Source organism: Terrapene carolina, unplaced genomic scaffold (assembly GCF_002925995.2).
Source record: "Terrapene carolina triunguis isolate 2854851 unplaced genomic scaffold, T_m_triunguis-2.0 Scaffold21, whole genome shotgun sequence".
NCBI lineage: Eukaryota > Metazoa > Chordata > Testudines > Emydidae > Terrapene > Terrapene triunguis.
Window position 1 is genome coordinate 18,944,100 of NW_020664372.1, and position 17,497 is coordinate 18,961,596.

The window sequence follows — 17,497 nt, forward strand, 5'->3', positions numbered from 1 at the left end:
CATGAGTAGTCGGACTTCAATGGGACTGCTCGCATGCTTAACCTCAAGTACACCTTTTAAGTGGTTTCTTGAATTGGGACCTTAAGGAGTAATGGCAAGATCTGTTTCATAGAACATCTCCTATTACCTTGGCAATAGTAGATAGTGGTACCTATGTCAATTGCTGTACTCCACATTAATCTGCTATACTACTATAGCTGACTTTTTGCCAATTTACTCTGAAAATGATGGTATGTTCATAATTGTCCTCACCTCAGTTTCTCACTTGAAATTATCTGTGTGCATTTCACACTTAATAGGCAATCTCATGCAATTTCTTCAGGGAATAGTGTGGCAGTCTGAACTTCTGCATGATGCTGCTTTTTGGAGTTTAGGGAAACCTTTGAGACCTTTTGGAGTTAACAAATGGTTGCTATAGAAGCTCTTAATTTTTTTTCTCTCCCAAGTCCTTGCTAGTGTACCTTTGACTGAATGTTTTAATGCCATTTTATCTCATGATTATTAGTACTACTGTGCCTGCATATATTTATATTGCATTTAACGGAAAGGTAAACAAGGAAGGCAGGAAAAGAAAAGGTCTCTTAGAATCTTCTCAACCGGTCAGTAAACCTTCTTATTCTGTTCTAGTAGTACCCAAGAATCCCAACCAGAATATGGGCCCTATATTGCCCACACAAGAGGGCATGTTTTCTGCCTTGAAGACATTATAATCTAAACCTGACATGTGGTTTAAAGAACCCTGAAAGCATTTTTTTTATTTCGGGTTTTCTATGTAAAATTTGTGCAACTGTCATCATAATGAAGCATTGTGATGTGGGAATTATAAAATTTAAAGCAGAATAAATACCACTGAGAGATAGAGGCAACCAACCAGGATGGCAGCTGTGACACTTCATTTGTTTGAACTTCTGTTGTCTTCCCTTCCTGCTTGATGACTCTGTTCACTATTTAAATGCAAATTAAGGCAAGCACAGGTTCCTTTCTTTGGGACAGACCTGTTTGCCATCTTCTGTTTGGGCTGTGGGGTTTGGAACATGTGTTAATAACACCATACAGGGGAATTTTATAACTTCACATATAATATTACAGATTATATTACACAGATTTTACCAGGACAATATTGACCAGCAAATTGAGTTCTCAAATGATATCTTACAAGGCATACTTTGTACAATGATTATTACAGTAGTGTCTAGAGGGTGATTAGAGGGGTGTATTCCGGCACAGCAGCATAGAAGCTTAGCTGCTCACACAATGACCTTTTAAATACAATATTTTGGCAACCTCAAACATTTTTTTGCTAGAACGTAAGAACAGTCAGACTGGATCAGACAAGGGTCCATCTAATCCAGTATCCTGTCTTCTGACAGTGGTCCATGCCAGGTGCTTCAGAGGGAATGAACAGAACAGGCAATCAGTGAGTGATCCATCCCCTGTCATTCACTCCCAACTTCTTGCAATCAGAGGCTAGACACACTCAAAGCATGGGATTGCATCCCCGACCATCTTGGCTAATAGCCAGTGACGGACCTATCCTCCATGAACTTATCTAGTTCTTTTTTGAGCCCTGTTATAGTTTTGACCTCCAACATCCACTGGCAACGAGTTCCACAGGTTGACTGTGGATTGTATGAAGAAGTACTTCCTTTTGTTTGTTTCCATACCCCTAATCTTTTTTTTTTTTTGCCCTTCTCTGTACCTTTTCCAATTCTAATACATCTTTTTGAAAGGGGCTGACCAGGATTGCATGCAGTATTCAAGGTGTGGGCATACCATGGATTTATAGGACCAAATTGTACCTCACCAACTCTGTAGATAAAACTTCGGGAGGTGGGAAAATAACCAGATTTGATAAAGTGTTCTTTCTATGCGTAATGAAAAAGTCACTGGTCCCATTCCTTGAAAAATCATGGTGTTTAGGGAGTCTGGTAGACTGCTTGGCCCAAAACCTGGTGCTCTTCTTTCAGCAGGAATAGACCTTAATATTTTTGAGTGAATTAAACACCTTATCAGAACTGATTTCAAAAAGACTTTTTGGAGTTGAAGCTACAGAGCTTGGGACACAGTGTCTGCTGTGCAATTGCAGCTAAACAGACAGTCTCAATCTATGGTGAAAGCATGCAAATGTTTCACCCTTAAAGAATGAAAGTAAAGAAATTGGAGGATAAATTAAGACCTAGGGAGAAGGGGATATTGATAGAGTACTGAAGATCCCATAGAAGTCAGAGAGAGAGAGAGCACTCACATTCTTAGCTTATAACAAGGGTCGGCAACCTATGGCACGCAAGCTGATTTACCGTGGCACGCTGCTGCCAGTCTGGGGTTCCATCTGCCGGCCCCTGTACATGTAAAATATATTACTGGCACGCGGAACCTTAAATTACAGCGAATAAATGCAGACTTGGCACACCACTTCTGAAAAGTTGCTGACCCCTGGCTTATAACAATGTTTTTGTACATCCAGAAATTTCCATTCAGATTGTTAAAATACCTGGAGCCCCCTTATTTTTCCACTGGAAAAGGCCCACCGCAGTAATGCAGTTCTATTAGCCTGCACAGCTATAGTAGGCTGATAAAGAAAAATTTAAGAAGGAAGCTGGAAGCATTCATCATTCATTTCCAGAAAGTTATCTTACATTGGATGAAAAGAGAAAAAATTAAGCGGATAACTACAGAGAAGTCTTGACATACACATGGGGATTTCCTTTCATGTTGATCTTTAATCATAAAGGTCAAACGTTTACCATTAAAACACTTGAAGGGCAAGGAACTCTGTTACATTTGGTTATTGATTTTTGTTGTTGTTGTTGTTGAAGGCCTTGAAGCTTGCCAAGTATCATAGGCTTCAAGGACCTCCACAAAAGGAGGGTAATAAAGAGAGTTGACAACTTGTTCAGCCCCACTGTGGCAGAACCGGATACAAAAGACAGCACAGACTAACAGTGGAACCAGATCCTCAGGAATTGGAGGAAATAGTGAAAACCTGAAATGACATTGGACTGAGCTAAGCTATCATCTGTCTTTTTATGATGAGGCTTTCATTTTTCTCTTTGATGCTCTTGTTTCAGTGCAGTAGAAGCTGGCTGACATTAACGAGGTATTGTTACTGTTCATGATATGGAGTGAACATTCATGTGCTGTGGTAAACAATATTTAAACAGAACTTTCAAATTTCCATTAACTCTTTCATGCCTTGTAATTTTCACCATGATCATGCAATAATACCTATGTACTAGATCAGGGATCGTCAACCTTTGGCACGCAGACCACCAGGGTAAGCCCCTTGGCGGGCCGGGCTGGTTTGTTTACCTGCTGTGTCTGCAGGTTTGGCCGATTGCGGCTCCCACTGGACGCGGTTCGCCGCTCTAGGCCAATGGAGGCTGCAAGAAGCCATGGCCAGCACATCCTGTGGCCTGTGTCGCTTCCCGCAGCCCCCGTTGGCCTGGAGCGGCGAACTGTGGCCAGTGGGAGCCGCGATCGGCCGAACCTGCAGACGCGGCAGGTAAACAAACCAGCCCAGCCCGCCAGGGTGCTTACCCTGGCGTGCCGCTTGCCAAAGATTGCCGAACCCTGTACTAGATTCAACAGTCCATTAAAGCTACATTGTACAATGTAAGTAGTGCAGAGTGAGTGAGGATAGCCGATGGAGAATTTCTCTTAGGTAGAGGAACTATCCATGGACATATAGCTGGAGGAAGTGGCTCTGCTGCCTCCTGTGTTAGCTGCCCTCCTCATTATTGTAAGAGGAGGAAGTGTTTTTTTTCTTTCAGGGTTGGGGTCTAAGCAGGGTATGGTGTGGGCAGCAAGGGGCATCCAGAAGCAGAACTCCGCTATGCCTTATCCTTAAATGGCACAAGGCCCATTATGTGGAAGTCAGAATAGATGCAATCCTTCTCCCCCTATACTCGAGTAGATCTGAGTTGCTCGACTGAGTTGTCGAGCTAAGACAATTGATGTTGTACGAGGAGTTGTCATTATCTATGGGTTAGGGGGTTGAATAACCTGAAGGTGTGGAATGGTAGAAAGACTTTATAAGAGTTTGGGATGGCTGTATTACTCCACATATAATGAAGCCATATGAAAAATTGAAGAGCCAAGTGACTAAAAACTCTTATGTAATTTTTTTTGGTAACATATGTGGCATATACAGAATACACAATGATGGGCTGCAAAGGTTTTTTCAGCTTGAGTCTGGGACGATCTGCATAACTCACTTGTATGCTATGTGATTCATGCAAACTCATGCTGATCAAACCTTTACAAATCCACCCTCATTTACTCTCTCTGGCTATCATACATAATAATAAAACTGTTTTGAGAACAGCTAAAATAAAATAAAAAGCCTAGTTGCATTATAGTTTATGGGCAAAGAAAAGCTGTATGCATGATTTATTCTGTTCCCACTTGTGTTGACTTTGGAGTAAACAGGGTCATCTTTACATTGTATATAAGACATTCCTGCTATTATAGCAGGGGATATAATAAAGAGCAAAATCAATTGGAGGCATGGGGGGAGTTAGCTGTCATCCCCTGGAGGAAACATGCTTCCAAACCACAAAATTACAGCCAAGTAGCCAGCAAGATGATGAAACTGCACACATGCTGAATCACAGTTTGCCTTTCACAATGCACTGGGCAAAATGTCAGTAATATACACCCCAAGAGATAGCTAAAGATTCTTCTCACAAACTGCTATCAAAACCCAATTGTCTAACTGCATATGCCTGGAAAATAAAATGAACCTGAATGTAGGAGAGTGGAGCAGCTTCCAGTAGTTTAGCTAGGAAGACTCGAGAGACTCTATCCCTTTCTTTAGCAGCTGTGTAGTCCTAGTATGAACAGGTTTGCCTTGGCCTCAGTTTCTGTGTCTTATTATTGAGGGCTTCTCAAGGACAATACGATCAGGACTTCTTGTAAGTGAATGTTCCCTGTGGGACACATAATGAAGAGACTGTTAACTAATTATCAGTCTGTTTGGAAGGCATTCATTTTTTAATTGACCTCAAGGAACAAACAGAATTTGAGGAAAAATTATTTGTGTTGAAGGCAAACAGATGAGTCACTTTCTTTCAGGATGGGAGAGGGTTGGTTTAACAGGATCAGGTGGACACACACAGCTTCTTGTTTAGCTGCTAAAAATTTAAAAGGATCAAGAATTGTATGCAGGCACTGTGTATATGTCACATTGACTTTTTTTCATTCTGATATTATGTTTTATTCAAATATTGTTTCAGTCCTCTCTGAAACATTGCAATAGAATTCATTTAAATCATAATATGTTTCAATAGGAAAGTTCAACTCTGCAATTTGAATGCCAGGTGCAGTTTCACTGAGGCTGCTCGTGGAGCTGTTTTACCCCCACAGAGAAGATAATTGCATCAGAAGGAGCTTCAAGACTGTTGGTTAGGGAACAGTCTTTGGTCCAGCAAAAGGATATTATAATTTTCGTCACTTGAATATTGCCTGAAATGATTATAAAACGCAATATTTTTTTGTTTTGTTACAGTTTAGCATTTTTAAACTATTCAATAATTGTTGTTGTTAATTCTCTGCTATTTTGTTGGAATCTGCAAATGCTTACGAGTCAAACACTTCATAGAATCATAGAATATCAAGGTTGGAAGGGACCTCAGGAGGTCATCTAGTCCAACCCCCTGCTCAAAGCAGGACCAATCCCCAACTTCAAAGTGCTAAATATTTTTTATGGGCAAAAATAATTTCACACCATAGAAAATGAACAAAGTGCTTCATAACAATAAGCCCATCTACTTGATTTCACAATTAGTGTTTTAACATACACCTGAGAATATTGATTGGACGAGCCTGTGTTCAGAAAACTCTAGATTCCAACACCATTATCTCCCAAAGGAATGGAGAAGTGTTATTAAATTCCAGTTTTTAAAAACCTATTTCTTATTTTTTTTCCAGTAGAACACAAACCTGAGTTCTTTCCACATCTTAAAGAGAAAATATTCCTTCTGAGACTGAGTAGATGAAAAGTTTTTTTGCTAAAGAATATTTTTTCTCCTTTTGTTCTTCATCACTTTTTTGTTTTCTGTAATCTGAAATGTTTTCAAGGACATTTTACATTCTTGGTAGTTTCCCCAATTTTGTTTCTTGTTTCTCTATTAGATTTGAAGGACTGACGTGATATTTTTGGTGGCCTTGGCTTTAGTCCTCCAGTTGGATCCTTGTGGACAGACCTTTGCCTTGCGTACAGCCACATTGACAAGGGTCCACCCACATTGATTTGATCTGCAGGATGAAGGACACTTTTTTTTTTTTTTTTTTTTAATCTCTTCTTTCTTTTGTAGACACTGCCATTTCTCAGACAGCAACTGAGTTTGAATGCCCACAGAGCACTACCATTGTGTGTCTTAACATTCATTTACTGCTGGATTTACAAAGCAGGGCACAAATATTGACTATATAACTCTATTAACAGCAATCATACTATTGAATGCCTGCAGGCGGAGCAGTACGAATAGTGGAGTTTATTGTTGGCTTTTATTTATGGCGAGGGCAGAAACTATCAAAATTAACTACCTCATAAAGAATTATTATTCCTGCAATTGTAAAATGAACAGCATAATCCATAAGAAATCTGGCTGACTTAAAATGATTTACATGAGCATGCTTCCACGTCTAATATTGTAATCTTGGTGTTACTGATAGCTGTGGACAGGGCTTCAGAAGAACCGTAATCTGTTGGGGGAAATATAAAGGTTAATTTTGTTTTACATAATGGTTTGCGATATGTTCAGATTGTACTCCTCCTAAAGAGTTACCATACATAGATAACTTGTGGCACTTTGATAGACTGGTAGAAGCCAATTATTCAATTTATGTAATTTTTTTAAAAGCTCTAGTGAGCTTTTATAATTTTATGGCATGTTGTGGGGACACCAAACTATTGTGTATTTGAATATAAAACAACTGCCTTGTAAATCGTTTTATTACATTCAAAGTGCCATACAAGCAAGATTACCAAATTCAACTGTAAAAATTGCCAGTTTGGAGGAAGTGAAGACAGGTGTGAGATTATAGCTGTAATAAAACTGAAACTGAATACTAGTAGCTGAAATTGTAACAGGCAATTGGTTTGATTTATATAACATAAGCCACAAAAGGAGAGAGATGTAAGTCAGCAACTTTGGTTGGAAACACGGTGGTTAGATGAGTTGTAGTAGGTCACTAGGAACTGCTGAATTAATACTTGTTTGATTCCAGCATAGTGCTGATGCAGCATAAATTACATGCAGTCGAGTTTATCTATGGATACACCATTTTCAAAAAGGAAAAACTAGCCACTCATGCCATATAATCATTGAGAAAGTAAAACATAAGGAGTTTCACAGAGCAAGAGGTGGTATATCAGTTGTGAGCACAGTAGTAGCCTGTAAAATACTTAAGGTGTGTAAATACCAAGATCAGTAATTTAAACCCCTTTTGTTCGTGTCCTGGGATAATGCAAATGAAATGGAAAATAAGCCTGCACCAGGAAATAAGGGAAGCACAATAAAAATAGTCTCTAGAATTACTTCCAGTCTGGGCAGGCTTGATATCGCTGATGGGGAAACCTTACATAGAATCAGCAAAAACGCTCTTAAAGAATAATAAAAAAAATGTTTAGAAGAAAATGTGAAAAAGCAGAGTTGTGACATCTTCTGTTTTCCTTAAAGTGAGTGAACTGGATGTTCTGCCAAAACTTAGTACTATCAACTATGACAAACAGAAAAGTTAAAGAAGGAAAATAAAGATAAATGATTAAATAATTATAGACAGGATTGGGAGCGCCAACTATTAGTTAGGTTGGCTGACACTTCCTATTATAAGACCCTATTTTCAATTGTTTATAATTTAGCCAGACTTGCACCATTTGGGCTGAAATTTTCCAAGCTGACTGTGAGTGTGTGGGGATGGGTGGGTGGGTGTCAGTCTGACTATCTGTTTTTCTTTTTCTTTTTCTTTTTCTTTAAATTTCAGCCAAAAGAGTCTAACCATTTCTGAGAATGAGATTAGGGGGAAATACATTGCTTTGCCTGTATTAAAAAATTGTGGGACCAGTTCTTTTAATGTTCCAGCTCCCTCATGTTCTGTGGCAGGGACTTGAAATTTGGCAGGGGGTGTCCTTTGTGTCACAGTTGTGCTTTTTGACATGCCCATGAAAAGTTACCCAAATTTGGGTAAGTTATAAGCCTTTGAAAAAATGCAGTTTGCCCAGGCTCATTAGAGGATTGCTAGAGCTTAACAGCTAAAATCTGAAAAGATTCTATCCTCACTGAGCATGCCTCAGCCCCTCACAGGTTCTAGGTGTGACCAGACTGCATATGTGACCATCCCAACACACTGATCTGCTCCAGTCCAGGACTATGTGGGCTAGAAAAATTTTCCTTGTCTGTAATGGTTTCTCCCAGCTGCCCATGAGTGTGTCTGAGCACTGGAACTGAGAGCGGGGAGTCTGTCTCTCCTTTGCTGTTAATCTCTCTCTCACACACACACACACACACACACACCCCCGCTGGGCCCTGGATAGCATGGAGGAGGAAGCCATCTATTCAAATACAAAGGATCAAGGAAGAGGGAAAGGAGTAGATCGGGAAAGGATCTGGTGAGAGGGGAAGAAACTGACTGTGAGTTGGAGAGGGGAGCCTGGGAATGGTTGAACAAGAAGACTGGAAGCAGAGGGAGGGGAGGCATGGACTGGTTGGGCAGGAAGGCTGGGACAGGTTGAGTAAGGGATTGGGAGCTGGGCGTGGCTGGGCAATGAGGCTGGCAGTTCCTCATTAACTTAGCACTGTCCATCCTGTGAACTGAATGAGGCAGGGGTCCTATGGAAAAAATAGGACATAACCATGTAATTAAAGACTGTGTCAAAATGCACACAAACACAAGGGGCCAAATTAAGGTTGCACCAGCAGCCTTAATTCTGGCATTTCCTAACTCTCGAGTGCTTGATTTTGCCACCTTAATAATGTTCTTTTGATGTTGTTTTAGTGTGTGCAATATGTAATAATGGTGCAGCCTTTTAGCACATAATGCAGCTTGATGTTGAGTTATCCACCCAGGAGCACAATGATTTCAGGGACTAAATGCTAAATATTTTAGTTACTTTTAATATTTTGCATGATTTTTTTTCTTAATCAGTGTTATAGAATGAGTGTTACTATCAATAGATAGCTACCTTTGGTATGATGGAGGAAAGCAGGTTTTAGGGGTAAAAACATAGGTTCAAAGGACAGTCTTAGAGGAGATGGAGCCCGCTTGAAATTAAACCAAAATGGCCATCTTCCATAGAGAGGACTCTGATAAAAGACAGCTAGTGGGATGATTCTGCTAATATTGTGAAATTTAAGAGCCACTAGATGTGTATTAAAGGCTTACAATAGACAAAGGGGAAATTTTTCAATAGTGCATAGGTGACAGAGTACTCTGTCTGTATTCAAAGCAGTCCTCAAAGTGACTTAGGCACTTTGAAACCTACGTCATTTATGTGCTTTTTCAATAATTTAACTTGGGTGCCTGAAGTTAGGCTCTAAGTTCATATTAAGCATCCAGTTAAGAGGCCTATTTTCAAAATTTGTGAGCATCCAGCAACTCACACTGACTTAAGCAGGGAGCTGCTGTGTGCTCATTAATTTTGAAAATCAGGCTACTTAACTGAATGCCTAAATACGGATTCCGGAGCCTAACAGACAGACAGTCCGTTTTGAACATCTTGGCCTGAGTGTCTCCTGCAATGTTTTTTATATAAGATTTAAGGACCTGCTCCTGTTCATTTGAAGTCAGCAAGACTCTTCCAATGACTTCAGTGAGCTTTGAATTAGGAGAATTTGAGGTAGAAAGTATCGACTTGGGAACTTTTGCTTAACTCTGTATTCTGGCACGTACTTTCAATGTAGGAAATAAAATGAGAAAAAAATTGTTTGGAAGCAGAATATGAAGAGTACAGATAGTATTACGTTTTTAGGTCTGCACTAAGATGCAAGAAGTATGTGGAGAAAGACAGATGAGCTAGAAGTGTTACTAATACGTGTTCTAATCTAGTGGGCATAATTGAAACCGGATGGGAAGATTCTCATAACTGGAATGTCCATATAGAAGGGTACAATATGGGGAGAGGAAGTGGATGAATGGTATTAGATATCTAGAGTTTTTATGATAACAATGAAATCCACATTTCAACCACTAAGAAAGTGGTGGTTAAAATTATTGGGTAAGGATATAAGTAATGAAACAAATGAGAACACACCGTCTGTTAAGGGGAAAAAATGAAAATTAAAAAAAAAAAAGAGAGAGAGAAAGAGAGACAGAGACAGAAAAAGGAAAATAAACAGAATGAGTTCCTGGCAGTCAAGGAGGTGAGATGGACTTTTATAACAAATTGGTGATCGATGCAGTAATAAAGAGAAAGTAGGCCTGCAAATAAATGGGATAGAGGAAATTAATGATGCTACAAAATAGCTGAAATACTGAACTGCTTAGGCCTTATTGTACTTTGATATTTTGAATGAAATAATGAGAATATCTAGAACTGTGGCTATTCATAGTTAAGCACTGAACCCTGATTATTAGCTGTTATTCAATAGAAACGACAACACACGGGTGCACTATTTGATAAGGCCAACAAAAAACAGATGTGGGAGAAAAAGAGAGGGAAGGAATACATTCCAAAGTTCATGAGAACATGGAAAAAAGAGAGACAAAAAGAAGTAGTTGTGATATAAAGGAAGCATAAACTATCCCCAAAGCTGGAAAGAGGAAAGTACATGTTTCTCCAGAGTTTTCAGCTGAAAACCAGAAGGCTATTGAGTCTTTTTGTGTGAGGATTTTCTGACATTTGGAAAGGGGATGTCTAGCAACGTTTTCTCAATGTTGCATAATCACTTCAGATGGGCAAATCTGCTTGTACTGACAGATTTTCAAAGGCATCTAATGTTCAATCTTCGTTCTATTTCTGACCTCTAATAAGCAGTGAGATCATCACTAACACCCACCACTCTTTTTTGTTTGTATAGTGCCTAGCATAATGGGGTCGTGGTCCATGACTAGGGCCTCCTTGTTAAGACTGCAGTACAAATAAGTAGTAAGAGTGATGATGAAATAACCCTCCTTCAAGATGTATCACGTCTACATTTTTTGTAAAGTTTTCAGATTTCTAAAAGAAATTTCCTATGTGAAAACTCACAGAGGAACAAATTAAATCTTTGAAGGTTATTGGGAATGATTGCACTTCAGAACAAAAAGCTTTAAAAAAATGGAATAAAGTAAGGGCAGATTCACGTGCAACACAATGTTTGTTCTAAGCATGTGTACTTATTTTTAATACCTCAATTGTTTTGATGGTACAATAACTAAATTATATCTCTTCTGAAAGCTACCCAGGGCCTGGTTCTCACTCATGCTTACAAACTCACACATTTTAAGTCCTCTTTACACTCCAAAGTGGTGCAAAGCGGCCTTGGTGTAAATGAGAATCAAGTCCCCAGTATGTATTTAATCCTTGAGCTTTGTCCATCATCTTATTTGCATCATATAAAGGTTTGCAGAGGAATTTATTCAGGATATAGTATATGAAAAGCTAAATGCTTTCATTGCTTTACAAGAAGAGGCCTATCATTTTTCTTACTTCTCAGCAGGGAGGTGGAATTCCCTCCTTTCATACAGCCCAGGCTAAACATTTCTGACACCCAGAGTACAACATCAATTGGAAATTCACATTTCATGTAATAACAGACCATTTTAATTTCATGAGCTACAGAATTGGCTTCCACTTGGAAATTGCATTGAAGAAGGCAATATTGTCACTGCATAAAGAGAGAAATCTATTGAATTAAATAAGAGGCTTTCATTACCTTTTACATTGCATTTCCATATAACATAAGCATTAATTAAACCCTTCATCACGTTCTTGCTTCAAGTGGAGCATTTGCTGTGTCTGACAAGAAATGTCATCCAAGAAAATGTGTGGAACCCAAACATTGCTATTAAAATACACTTGCTTGAGCAGAAGGGAGAAAGTGGAAAGAAAGTGTTGCTGTACTAAGGCAGTCAAACAGGCAGAAAGACACATCAGGGAAACATCCTCTTTCTTCCCTTTTCTCCCCAGGCCAACCCTTTGTGTCTAACAGAGTATGGCAAAGCTGCCAAAATTTGTAATTCTCATATCTGAGGTTTGGTAGAGAGAAAGCTCTGAAAGCTTTATTGCTAGCCTGGTCGCCGGGTCTTTCTCAGAACATTTCAAATGCAAGGAAGCAGCAAGCAACTGTCCTCGAGATTTACATAAAGGGATTCTTCAATTAAGAATCAGTTTAACCTTGAGAGAGTCTCATTTGAACTGCAAAGCTTACCAAAATGGCATTGAAAAGACAAAAGTCCCTATATGGCAAGGAATCCAAGATTAAGGCCAAATTGTAGGTCAGATGCAAAGTGTTCCCATATTAGGACTGGAGGGTCAGGAAAATGGTCTAGCAGAGAGATGATTGTTTCTATATTTGATCAGTATGTTTGTTCATGCACTCTAAATAAAGCGGTGTGCATTTCATGAGCACTGTGTACATCAAGGTAATCACAACCTGTTGCTCATTTTTTATAAGTAAACAATATACTTTCTCTTACGATTGCAGGGGAACATTTGAGAATCTGTCCTCAGGAGTATACATGCTGCACCACAGAAATGGAGGACAAGTTGAGCCAACAGAGCAAACTGGAGTTTGAAAACTTGGTGGAGGAAACAAGTCACTTTGTGCGCACCACCTTTGTGTCCAGGCACAAGAAGTTTGATGGTAGGTTGGGATATAATTTGCTTACTCTCTGAAGGTTGAGAAAATGAGCCTTCAAATTGACTTCCGGAATTGTACATGAGTCCATTATTCAGCATATATTCTGATTTTGTTTCCTTTACAATTTGATACCACTGTTGCAGTTATCACTTTGGCTAAGATAAGGGTTAACTTTACAGCTTGTGCCCTTTATCAGCTCTGTAACTATTGCCTTTAATTACAGTAACATAAAGAATTAGGCAGTTGAGTGTCTGCAGACTTGGCTAATTTTTTTTTAAGAGAGGGAGAGAGATCAGCATAAGATGCATCATTTTTCCTCTCCTAATTTCAAATGCAATTTTTAAGCTTGCAATTACATTCACTGTTGCAAGATGAACTATGGACCTCCCGTGATTTTTGTTAGGGTAAAGCTTTTTTTGTCGTCTGTAGCCTGGCTTACTCTTTCTTCTGAGTGCCAGTGCTTTCCCTGTGAAGTACAGTGTCCCTCTGAACACCCATGGCTTGCACACACATGGGAGGAATTTCACTACAAACCTCTCAGGAAGTACTGAAATCTTCTACTTCTACAGTAATTGACAGACAGATATTTGGTTATTTTTCTTTCCATTCAGTACTATGATCTCTCCTTTCTCCAGTTTAGGAAGATCTGGGAAAGGGATCAGAGACTTGCTCTAACAATTCACCTACAGTAGTTTTCTTTAGCAATGAATGTAAAATGATATTTTTTCTTCCCCTCTTCTTATTCTCCCCTGGGCACTATTTATTAAATAAATCTTTCTCATTATAAATCACAAAGTAGTAAGTGCTAAAATAACAAGTTTAATATGTTCAATCACCGCTTTGTCCATATACGCATTCATCTGAGGTCTAGATATATTTTGACTGTTTCCTTCTATGTATTTCATAATATGTATATGTGGGAAAGACGCCTCTCTTTAGGAACTGTGTATGGGACATGCCCAGAGAAGTATAACCTGCATGGCAAAGGAGAAGCAGAGTTTTCTCTGCATGTTTCTCTCCCCACGCAGAACTTCTTCTGGAATGTAAGTTTTGAGTGGATCTGGTCAACCCTGCTGAACGTGGCAAGGATCTGTGCATATCTGTTGCTGGGACAGGATGGAAGAAAATAGAAATGTGTTAGACTGGATCTCCAAAAGGGATTGGAAGTTTGGCTAGGGGACAATGAAGGCTAATTTCTGTAATCTCATGGGGATAGCAGGTTGAATGCTGTTGCTGTGTGGAGAATTGGAAACCAGTATCAGCAATTCTATGTACAAAGAGTGAGGACGTGTGGTGGTGGTGGTGTTATTTTATTTTATTATATTGTATTTTAATTTTCAATTAATAAGCCAGATGGGGGGCAGGGGAAGGTTCCACATTGAAGTTGTAAAGTGAAATGCTGGGAGAGATTGTAGCTTTTAGGATAATATTGTTTTCCTTATTCCATTAAAGTTTTGCTTCACTATGAGAAGAATGTGATTTTCCCACTGTCACATGGTTTGTGTGTGTGTGTGTGTGTGTGTGGAGAAGCACTGTGGAAAGTTTTGGGGAGGCATATATTTCCCACTTCCTTCAGCAGAGGGGAGAAGGCTGCTGTGAATTCCCTATCCCCTTTTCCCAGCCCCAATGCTGCTATAATTTACAGTGTGGAAACTGATTCTTGGAGGGAATGTTGGGAATGTGCGTTCAGGTAACAGAGTGCTGGTGTGGTATGAATTTATTATTTAATCTTTTAATTGTGTAATCAGTTGCATGTGATTTGGAGCTGACTGTGTAGAGTGCACCTTCAGGATTCTGTTTGGCTTTGTGAAAATTTAAAAGTTTCATTTTTGTATTTTAAAAATAGTCTTGGAGCATGTGCAATATTCAAAGTTGGGTTTGTAAATAGAAGTGAAAATTTACAACCCTCAAGAGCAGCTGCGGGGATTTCTTCCATTTGTGCATGGAAACCAGTATAGTCAATAGAATCTGGTTAGTTATGTAGGTTACTAAAAATGCTTGCAGATGGTCAATAGTTTGTCACAGATCTCAGCTGATTCCTTTTTGTACTCTTGATAATTCGATGCCTTTTTATATTACTACAATGAACAACTAAGGCTGTGGTGGATTCTCCATTTCTTTGAATCGAGACTGGATATCTTTTTTAAAAGATGCTATAGCTCAAACAGAAATTATGGGCTTGATGCAGATACACCTCTACCTCGATATAACGCTGTCCTCGGGAGCCAAAAAATCTTACCGCGTTATAGGTGAAACTGCGTTATATTGAACTTGCTTTGATCCACTGGAGTGCACAGCCGCCCCCCTCCCCCCCAGAGCACTGCTTTACCGCGTTATATCTGAATTCATGTTATATCGGGTCGCGTTATATCGAGGTAGCGGTGTATTACTAGATGAGGTTTTTTGGCCTTTCTTATGCAGGAGGTCAGACTAGATGATTGTAATGGACCCTTCTGGCCTTGGAATCTGTAAATTTATTAATGTTTTTTTTTAATTTTTTTTAAGAGAGTGTTTGTCATGTGAAGTTCAAGCATTGTCACTGAACAACTGAGCTTCATTTCATAGTCCTTTAATCAGATTCTGCAATTGTTCTGGAGGTATTCTTTTTATATGCAAGGAATATTGAGTCCTCCTAGGCACTGCAGATATTCTCATGGAACAACATACCCATCAAGTAGCCTTCATCTTCACTATAGGGCTACCTATAGTCTGTCTGGGCTTTGAAGCAGTTTAAAATGGTAGGGCACTATTTATGCTGTAAGAACGATTAGATTTTTAGACTATTTGGACTGTAAGCTCTTTGAGACTTGGACCATCTCTCTTGTTCTGTGTTTGTACAGTGCCTAATGCAGTGGGGTCATGGTCCATGATTAGGGATTGTAGGCACTACCACAATACAAACAATAAAATAAATAAAATAATAAAATAAATAAAACAGTTTAATGGAAGTTGCTGTCTAGTACACGTGTTCATCAAGAGACGCACGTATCAGCAACCAAAATATATATGTGTTTGTGCATATGTTGAAAATTTTGGCACCAGTGAAACAAAACACATACAAAAAGTCATACATATAATGGAAGAGGTTTTTAGAAAAACGTTATAAATAACTTAAGCAGTGAAGTCAAGGCTGATCTTAGCCTTGTTTTAGGAAAGGAGTGGAAGAACATAAGGGTAATATGCAAAACCTCCACTTTGCATTATGTTCCAGCTCGTTTCATCAGTCTCAAAAATACCACTTCAAACACTTTACATGGATACTAGTTTTCAGTTACAGATGGAGGTGGTAGGTCCACCTATTATTAAGGTTGCCTGACACTTCCCATTGGAGAACCTTGTTTTTAGTTTCTTATAATGTTGACAAACTTTAACCAATTGGGCTGAAATTTTCCATGCTAGGTGTCAGGATTAATTATTTTGGGGAAAATTACAGCCAAAATGTTTCAGCACTTTCCAAGAATGAGGCTAGAGGCAAATGCAGTGTTTGCCCATTTAAAATATTCTGGTGACCTTCATTTTGAATAGTTCTAGTGCCCCCTTGCTTTGGAGCAGGGACTTGAAACTTAGCAGGGAGCCAGCCTTTGTGTCCCTGTAAAAATCTGCCCTAAATTGGCTAAATTCATGGACCTTTTAAAAATCACTGTGGTGGTGGTGGTGAACTGGTATTGGTTGGGCAAAGAAACTGGCTAAGGAATTAGGGAGAAGACACTGAGATTGGATGAGGAGCGCAGGGAGAGGAAGATTAAGAATGGGAGCCAGGGACAACCAGGAACATACATGTGTGGGGGTGGCTGGAGATGAAGGTATGGAAGACAGACAGGTCATATGAGCAGATGTGGGAAAGAGGGAACTGTGAATGTCTTGGTAACGAACCTGTGACTGGGATGAGAAGCCTGAGAAGTGGAGATTGGGATGGAGTACGCAAGGAGAATGAGACTGGGACAAGGAGCTGGGGTGGAGAAGAGTCAGGACAGGTACAAGCACAGGTTGAAGATGAAAAGGCAGAAGGGGCATGCTTGGAGAGTAAGGGCAGAAGAATCTGGGCACCCCAAAGCATACTCCCTCCAGAGCTTAAAACAAAACTCAAGATTTCTGAGGGCTTGTCTTTATGGAGAGACAGTCCATGGCAAGGTGGTTGTAAATCCATGGTGCACTAGTTGACTGCATACTAACTGGCCACATGGACCCATGCTCCCATACACACAAATTCTGTAGTATACTATGGAACTCTTATCATGAGGTAAGAAAGGTCCACGGCTAGGTTGTGTGCAGCATGCTGGGGTATAAATCTATGGTGCAATAGCTTGCCACTCAGTAACTCTTTGTATAGATAAGTCCTGAATCTCACTATTCCTCTGCTGTCAGCAAATACCTGTGAAACTCACTGGCAAACAGTCCCGTCCCCCTCTTGCTGGTCAGATACAGGATGACAACTATGACATTATTGGCATCACCGAAACTTGGTGGGATAATACACATGATTGGAATGTTGGTATGGATAGGTACTGCTTGCTCAGGAAGGATAGGCGGGGGAAAAGGGAGGAGGTGTTGCCTTATATATTAAAAATGTACACACTTGGACTGAGGTGGAGATGGACATAGGAGACGGAAGTGTTGAGAGTCTCTGGGTTAGGCTAAAAGGGGTAAAAAACAAGGGTGATGTCATGCTAGGAGTCTACTACAGGCCACCTAACCAGGTGGAAGAGGTGGATGAG

General features: G+C 39.6%; 1 protein-coding gene across 1 annotated transcript in view; it reads left to right on the forward strand.

The window, feature by feature from the left end:
- The window catches only part of GPC6 (glypican 6), a 1,072,445-nt gene that overhangs the window by 352,337 nt on the left and 702,611 nt on the right, over positions 1 to 17,497 (forward strand). The window contains exon 2 of the mRNA XM_026656660.1: positions 12,627 to 12,785. Within this exon, the coding sequence (XP_026512445.1) occupies positions 12,627 to 12,785 (159 nt within the window). The remainder of the gene's footprint in view (positions 1 to 12,626; positions 12,786 to 17,497) is intronic.